The 9001-nt window shown below is 39.2% G+C and overlaps 1 protein-coding gene across 1 annotated transcript; it reads left to right on the top strand.

Annotated features, from left to right (window-relative positions):
* Nucleotides 1-8097: 8097 nt before the first annotated feature.
* On the top strand, nt 8098-8559 carry LOC308518521 (oocyte-expressed protein homolog; the record flags this gene model as incomplete). Its single annotated transcript, XM_081090261.1, has 1 exon — nt 8098-8559. The coding sequence occupies one exon, from the start codon at nt 8098-8100 to the stop codon at nt 8557-8559; it is 462 nt and encodes a 153-aa protein (XP_080946387.1).
* Nucleotides 8560-9001: the final 442 nt, after the last annotated feature.

Raw genomic sequence — 9001 nt, 5'->3', positions numbered from 1 at the left:
TTGATACTTTCTTTAATCTTACTCTAGAATACATCGATACACATGCACACACAAAAGCAGAAAAAAAGAAATAGAAAAACAGTAGGGAAGATGTAAATATCACAGGCCTTACTTTAAGTTTATGTATATTCACACTGACATTGGTAAGTCAAGTCATCAAATTCAGGCTAGTAGTATATTCAGACTATAATATAGTATAGCAATATTAAAGAAAATGCTTCAATCATGATGTAAAAGCATCGCTGCAAAGAATAGTGTTATATCAGCACTGTCTACGTTTTCCTTTTCAGAAAATGAAAGCCAGCTATGATTACTCTGCACAACTGATGTAATATTTATTCATCTAATTTTAGTGCACCTTCAAGTCAAAGCACAAAGCTTAAGTTTGTTCAGCATAATTGTTTTTACATATAATTGTTCTTACATGTAGTTCTAACTCCTAAAAATAGGGCCCAACACATTCCTGCCAACTGGATACATTCATGTTGTATTTTTGTTTGAAATTGTTTAGCCATGTTCTCATTTAGGTCTGAGAGTGATGGCTGGGTGAATTCAGTGAAGTCACTTAATATGCCATGACACCATGCATTCAGCTATTAAAAGGGGGAAATAGTAGTTAATGGCTACTTATGTCTATGATGTAACCATTAGTAAAACAACTGCTGACTCTAGTTCTGGGTTCCTTGGAAAAGGAGAATTCTAGGCAGAGAGGATTCTGCAACTCCCAAAGACAGGTCTCCCCTTCCACTGACCACTGACTGCCCAGTCTCCCCCAACAAAAACATCACCCCACTTCACAAAGTTAACTATATTCTGCAGTAACTAACAACATAACACCCTCACACAGGTAGGGGAAATTCTGGGCTCATCATGAGTTCAAAGGTCAGACAAGCTTGGGTTTGAATCTTGGCTGCACCACTTAGTAGCTCTGTGGCCCTTGAAGTTTCTTAAGTTCCTAGGGGTTCAGTTTTCCTCTCTATAAATAGACCCGTTCACCTTGCTTAAATCCTTCAGTGCTCCCACATCATCATCAAGAAGTGAAATGTTCTAGAAAACAAGACACTTTTAATCTGACCCCAATTCACCTTTCCAACCCATCAAGTCCTGGTCACCTTCAGGCAACAGAGAAAGCATACCTTGCTTCCGGAATATGCAAAGTTCCATTGAGCTTCTTCTTTGGGTCCTGTCATTCCTCCCCTGTCAATCAGAAAACTTCTTATGTTTAACAAACGAAATGAAAACATCACCTCCTCCAAAAGGCACTTGCAAATGCCTCCAGGCTGTCAGTTCATCTGCTTCTGTGCCTCTCCTCACACAAGCCACACACCTTCTCATTACTACTTATTACCCTCAACTACAATTACTTATAATTACTTTGTTTGTTTGTTTGTTTAGCTTTTTCACCACAAGCCTGTGAACCCCTGGAAAGCAGTGGGTTCATTTTATTGCAGTGTCCTTTCTCCACCTTAAGGCCTTCGCACCATTTGTTCCTTTGACCTGGAACATTCTTTCCCAGCCATGCACAGGATTCACTCCCTACTTCCTTCACATCTTTGCTCAAACGTCAGCTTCTTGCAAAGGCCTCATCTGAATTCCCCATTTAAATGTGCAACCTGGCCTTTCTCCTTCCTTGATCCTCCTGGCCAGGCCCCTTAACTTTGGTTTTTTCCTTTTCAGTTATTCTAAAATGCAATATAATTCACTTATTAGTTATCTTGTTTATTGATTATGGTTTGTCTCCCTACCTAGAATGTAAGCTTCTTGAGGGTATAGGATCTTTAACTGTTACTTACTGATAAAAGATAAGGTCCTAGAACTGTGCCTGGCACATTTGTTGTCCAGGAACTATTTGTTGACTATGTGAATGCGTGTATTTTTATATCCCCACAAGCCTAGAAGTTCAATTGCTATTGATTAAAAGAAATAATGAATGTCTGTCCCAAAGTTGTTTCATGCACAGGAAAAAAAGAAATCAAATAAATCCATCAGAAAAAGAGCTACATCTTGGTTTTATTTTCCTATCTATAAATAAACCCATTCACCGTGTGTTTAAATCCTTCAGAGCATCCACATCACCTCCAAGAAGTGAAATGTTCTAGAAAACAAGACACTTTACAATCTGAGCCCAATTCACCTTTCCAACCCATCAATCCCTGGTCACTTTTAGGCATGGGCTAAGAGCATGCACTCTTACAGACAACTGGGTTCAAATCCCAGCAGGGACTCTTCCATACTATTTAGCCTCTCTTGACCCATAGTCACCTCAATGTAAGATGGGTTCAGCAATAACATCTAGCTCTTAAGGCTGTTGTTCAGAATCAAGAGATTATACTGCAGAAGCACTTAACCACAAGATGTGGCACATTGAAAAGTGCTTTGTAGATAGCAGCTGCGATTATGATTCATTCTCAATAATAAGGTGCTCTTGTTAGAACACATTTAAATCCCCAAGAACTACCTTTGAGAAGTCTGAGACGAGGGTGGACACAGTCTCACTGTCTGCTCCTCAAAGTGTGGACTTGTATCTCTAGAGTTGACCCAACACCTACACACTCTGAGCAGTACAGAAGGAGCTGGTCCTCACATTTCTTCACATCTACTTTCCTGACTGGATTTTTTTTCCATCTAACATACTACATCTAAACAACAACATTATTTGTCTTCCATCCACCATGCCAAATCAAACTAAATCTTCTAATTTTACTCACAGGGTGATATTTAGTCATTCATTCTTTCATTCATTAATTTAGTCATCTATTCAACAGAATTTCTAGATGCTGACTCCTATGCTAAGTACTAAGTATATATTAGTAGAAAAATCAGATAAGGCACCTGCCAATTGGGACGGCAGGCAATAAACAAGCATACAAATACAGAATCACAAGCTGTGAGAGGTGCTCTGAAGGACATAAGCAAGGTGGGGTGAAAGATGACAACAGTGAAGATAGACCTAATTAAAATAGGGTGGAGAAAGGGAGGTTACCTTTAATACAGAGAAATGGAGCATATAACGCACTACAAGATTTGCAGCAGACTACTTTAGACCAGTTTCTCTGCTTCTCAACCAGATTGCAAGCACTTGGAGGACAGTGAAGTGTCTTAAATTAGATGTGCAAGTTCTATACTACTTGGCTAGGACTGAACATACCTCAGGTTCATTAAACAGTGTTTACCTAGTTGGTGTTTCCTGTATGTTTAGGAAAGAATGGGAAAATAAAATTCCTTAAATTTGTAACTTTATGAGTGATATGAAATTTTAAATGTGGTATCCCATCTAATGATGTTTTAGAAACATCTTAAATTTTTAGCTTAATTATTAAATACTAAGGTTGTTTCTCGTGCTGAAAATAAAACCATTTCTTTAACTTTTATAATTGTGGTTAGCTATTAAGAGTGTTAATAGATTGAACAGGGAGGCATATACTCCAAAAGAAATATAAAACTTGTAAGCTTGGAGAAAACTGACCTTAAATGCAGTTGACACAATAAAATAAAGTCATTTTCTAGGGCTATTATTATTTTACATAACAGATAGACTTGCATTTATAGTTGATGTTTTACAAGAAAGACAGGACTCTTGGCATGGTTTGACAATGCTTTTAAGATGAGATTTTATAAAAAGAAAAGAACAAAGCCCAAGAAATTGCACCATATAACCACTGGCATATTCCTTTTGCTCTCTCCTGAGAATAAAGACAAAGAAGTTGCGATCCATTGGAAAGAAAAATTGCCTCACACTGTTCAGTCATGAGTTTTCAGCTGTAGTTAAACATCTAATACTCCAGATGGCTGAGTATTCAAAATTAGTACATTTCGGCTTCACTGAAATAATTCATTTTAAAATGTTCAAAATACTATTCAGTGGTGCCTGGCTGGTATGACTCAGTGGTTGAGTACTGACCCAGGAACCAAGAGGCCATGGTTCGATTCCCAGTCAGGACCCATGCCCAGGTGTCAGACCTGATCCACAGAAGCGGGTATACAGCTGATTAATGATGTTTCTCTCTCATTAATGTTTCTATATCTCTATCCCTCGCCCTTCTTCTCTTTCTAAAAATCAATAAAAACATATTTTTTAAAAAGAATGTTGAATTTCCCACGTATGGGAAACTGTTTAAAAAAAAAATACTATCCAGTGGTGCTTAATAACTGAGCTAGGGAATCTTTCAGAACTCTGAAAGGTCTATTAGAATATATGCCTCATTGAGAAATTCATGATTCCATAATACTTCCTTATCATTTCCTTCTTTTCCCCCTGTTGACCTATGTAGTAAAAACATTTTAAAAATTGGATGTGAGTGTGCTTGCCTTGCACAGAACTCCCATGTACTTTAGGATAGAACTTTTGCTAAGTGAGAATGCAATCTCTTGCTCTCTATAAGCGGGTGTATATTTCCTTGTCTTTTGACTTTGGATCGGGTTGTGTGATTTGTTTTGGCCAATGGGCCATGGGCAGAAGTGCCAGTGTGCCAGTGCCAGGCTTATGCTTTAAGAGCAGCATGTATTTCTGCTTGTACTCTCACATCCTGCAATTGCCACGAAAAGGCTGATGCCCCTTCATCCTGGGCTACCAGCGAATACACAGGCAACAGAACTGGGCACATCCCGTATCAAAAAGTCAAGTGCAGCTGGGCCTTCAGGTGAAGCAGAGCTGCCTCGCTGGGCTCACCTGTTACCAGCAGACCCCCATTTGGGCAGCAGACACATGAGTAGGAAGAAATAACTTCTTATGTTAAGTCCCTGAGTTCTGGGGTAGTTTGTTAGGCAGCAAATACTATCTAATATACTATGTCATTCACTGCCTCATTCTCTGAGGTTTTGGGGGGAAGGAGATTGAAGGGAGAGAAATTGCAGGCCACATTAACAAATATCAAACATTATTATTTTGAGGATATTTATTATACCACTTCAACTGGATTTTAAACTTCCTGGGTCTAAATGAACTTGTTATTCATCTTTGACACTTCAATGGTAACTACTTAAAATTCTACTGACTTGGCTTTATTAAAAAAAAAAAAATTTGGTGCAAGTATCAATATCACCATTAAACCATTAATCAAAGACCCTTAGTTTGACATTTTCCCTGTAAATCCATATCAAGCCAAAAATTTTAGAGAGGGATACTTTTAAATGTTTCTGCTAAATGAAAATTTGGGTTACTTGTATAAACACTGTGATTGTTTTGTCAAAGATTCAATATATATATATTTTGAATATATCCCTTTTCTACTGGACGCTTTGCATAAATTATTTCACTGACTGTTTAGAAAAATAATGTGAGGTAGGTTATTATCAACTTTCAATTTGGTGAGTGGATTCAGAAAGATTAAATAACATGCTCATGACCACACAGCTAAATTGAGTTAGAATTTATACTAAGACAATCTGATTCCAATTTTCCCCTCAATTACTACTATATTTATCTTCCAATAAACAAAATCATTAACAAAATAACCATATATATATGATAATTTCATGTCTGTCTTCCATACCAAAGAGTAAGCTTCATAGGCCAGGGCTGACACAGATAAAAAATTTAGTGAGTATTTGTTGAATAAAAATAAAATGAGTTGGTTCTGAAAGAGTTCACCTGAATCTCTCCTCTGTCTCAGTTCAATGCCTAACGCCCCGCAGATATGTACACAGTGCTCTACCAAATTCCTTGAGTGAACCTCATCCTGATTTAGGATTTGTTTTCTCTATTAACTACATCTCACCTCGAAACTATACCTTGCTTCTTTTTCTATCCAATTAAATTATTCTGATCTGATCATTTTCAACCTCCCAGTTTATAGCAGGAAAATGTATTTCACTAAATTCTTGGGACCTGGCCCTCAAACTTATCAACCTTCATTATGGCCTATAAATCTGATAAATTCACATGGGAATCCAAAGAATAAATCACTAAGGAGTTACCATTAGCAGATAGTTGTGTCATAGAAGCAAGTAAAAAGGAGAAAGTGAGAAATCTGGATAGGTGAGTGAGGTTAGGAGGCCACTTGCCTTTTTGCTTTAAAAATAAAAGTTTGAACTTGAACATGAGGACAGAAAAGGACATTAAAGATTGTTAGATGTGTAGAGCAAAGGCAGAAATTCTTGAATGAAAAGAAGTCTTGGTTGGGTAGTTAGGACCTGCCTGAGGTGAAGAGTAGAAGAAAGATGGAAAGAGGAAAACAAGGGTCTGAATGTTAGGGGGAATCCCATGGGGTGCAAGCATTAAATGGAAGAGGATTCCTGGACAGACACTGAGTGCTCACTAGAACAAGAGGAAGAAAGAGTGGACAAGAATCCAGGCTTTTATTACTTTGTCAGTATTAACTACATTGATTCTTCTGCTCATCTCCCTCTGGGCCTCAACCACTCTGTGACTATGCCTTGTCTTTTCTCTCTCTGGGTCTGCAGTTTCTCACTATCTCTGCCTCCTTCTGTGGAGATGTGTGTGTGTCTCTCTGGGTAAACCTGTGTAGCGTGGTCACTACAAAGGATGGTCAGGAGGACTACCCGTGAATTATAAGTGATGACAGGCGGTGGCAGTCCCTTGGGGATCTGCTTGATATTGGGGTGGGGAAAAACAGAAGGGTAGAAAATAAGGTAGACTCCTGTGAAAGAGGCATGGATAGAAGAAATATGGAAAATGATAGATTATGCAGAGCATCACATTAGAAGTTATCTACGGCCCGAACCAATATGCTCAATTAATATTTGACAAAGGAGGCAAGAACATACAATGGAGCGAAGATAGTCTCTTCAATAAATGGTGTTGGGAAAATTGGACAGATATATGCAAGAAAATGAAACTAGACCACCAACTTACACCATACACAAAAATAAACTCAAAATGGATAAAGGACTTAAATGTACGACAGGAAACCATAAAAATTCTAGAAGAATCCAAAGCCAACAAAATCTCAGACATATGCCGAAGCAATTTCTTCACTGATACAGCTCCGAGGGCACTTGAAACTAAAGACAAAATGAATAAATGGGACTACATCAAAATAAAAAGCTTCTGCACAGCAAAAGAAACCATCAACAAAACAACGAGAAAACCCACTGTGTGGGAAAACATATTTGCCAATGTCATATCTGATAAGGGCCTAATCTCCAAAATTTATAGGGAACTCATACAACTTAACAAAAGGAAGATAAACAATCCAATCAAAAAATGGGCAAAGGACCTAAATAGACACCTTTCAAAAGAGGACATTCAGAAAGCCAAGAGACATATGAAAACATGCTCAAAGTCACTAATCATCCGAGAGATGCAAATCAAAACAACAATGAGGTACCATCTCACACCTGACAGACTGGCTATCATCAACAAATCAACAAACGACAAGTGCTGGAGAGGATGTGGAGAAAAAGGAACACTTGTGCACTGCTGGTGGGAATGCAAACTGGTGCAGCCACTATGGAAGACAGTATGGCGTTTCCTTAAAAAACTGAAAATGGAACTCCCATTTGACCCTGTGATCCCACTTCTAGGAATATATCCCAAGAAACCAGAAACACCAATCAGAAAGGATATATGCACCCCTATGTTCATAGCAGCACAATTCACCATAGCTAAGATCTGGAAACAGCCTAAGTGCCCATCAGTAGATGAATGGATTAGAAAACTGTGGTACATCTACACGATGGAATACTATGCTGCTCTAAAAAGGAAGGAACTCTTACCATTTGCAACGTCATGAATGGAACTGAAGAGCATTATGCTAAGTGAAATAAGCCAGTCAATGAAGGAAACATACCACATGATCTCACTCATTCATGGATAATAGAGACCATTATAATCTTTTGAACAATAATAGATACAGAGGCAGAGCTGCCTCAAACAGATTGTCAAACTGCAGCGGGAAGGTCGGGGAGGGTTGGGGGGCAGGAGGTAGGGGGGTAAGAGATCAACTAAAGGACTTGTATGCATGCATATAAGCATAACCAATGGACATAAGACACTGGGGGATAGGGGAGGCTAGGGGACTGTCTAGGGCGGGGGGGGGGGGGTAAAATGGACACATATGTAATACCCTTTGTAATACTTTAAGCAATAAATTAAAAAAAAAAAAAGAAGCTCGCCCTGGAGCTGCAGCGCCCAGCATGGTCGACCAGCCCGGTGCTGTGGTCCAGGAGGACCCATGGATGTCCGCCCAGGCCCTGGACAGGCTGCTGAAGATGCCGCTTCCACTGCCACGGATTCGCACCCGGCCCTGGTGGTTTCCTGCGCTGGAGCTGAGAGACCCATTGGTGTTTTACCTGGAGGCATGTCTGGCTGACCCCATCTTCGGCAAAAACGGAGCCATGATTCCGGAAATAGAGTGGATGAACCAGGTCCTGCTGATGGTGGAAAAGGTGAACTCCGGGAGCTTAATCGAAATCACTGTTTTCGGACAGCCCCGTGTCCAAAATAGGGTGAGAAGCGTGCTCCTCAGCCTGGCAGCAAGGCACCGGGAGAATCGTGCCCGAGATAAGAAGATAAAACAACTTGAGAAGTTCTTGAAGGCCCATGGGTCACCTCCCCCGACTCCCCAGTCTGCCGGTTCTGGGTCTCCTGTTGCTTGATATTGGCAGGAGCATTATGAGAACCGACCTGCTCCTGCTCCTGCTCCTGAAGTTAAAAGAAGCAAGTGTCCTTAAATCTCAGCTTCTTTTGCTGGATGGATGGGTGGTTTGGTTATTCTGATGCAGATGTGAGTGCTGTTGTAATAAAATGAATTTCCTTTTTGTCCACTGAAATAAAAATCTTTGCTCACTTAAAATTAAGCAAATTTACAAAAAAAAAAAAAAAGAAAAAGAAAAAAAAATTCCAATTTTTAATAAAGATGATGCCTCTTAAAAATAAAGCATTAGAATGGATTTAAAGAGAAAATTCATAAATTCTCTTTCAGAACAGACCAGTGCATATTTCTGGCTTATTCATAATTCTGTGTCAATTATATAGAAAAAAAAAAAGTTATCTAGCCCAACATCCTCATATTATTGATTGTGGAAGGATAAAAGAGGA

The sequence above is a fragment of the Myotis nattereri genome (genome assembly GCF_964212035.1).
Source record: "Myotis nattereri genome assembly, chromosome: 4".
Lineage (NCBI taxonomy): Eukaryota > Metazoa > Chordata > Mammalia > Chiroptera > Vespertilionidae > Myotis > Myotis nattereri.
Note: the sequence above shows the minus strand (reverse complement) of the source record. Positions and strands in the feature narration are given on the sequence as shown.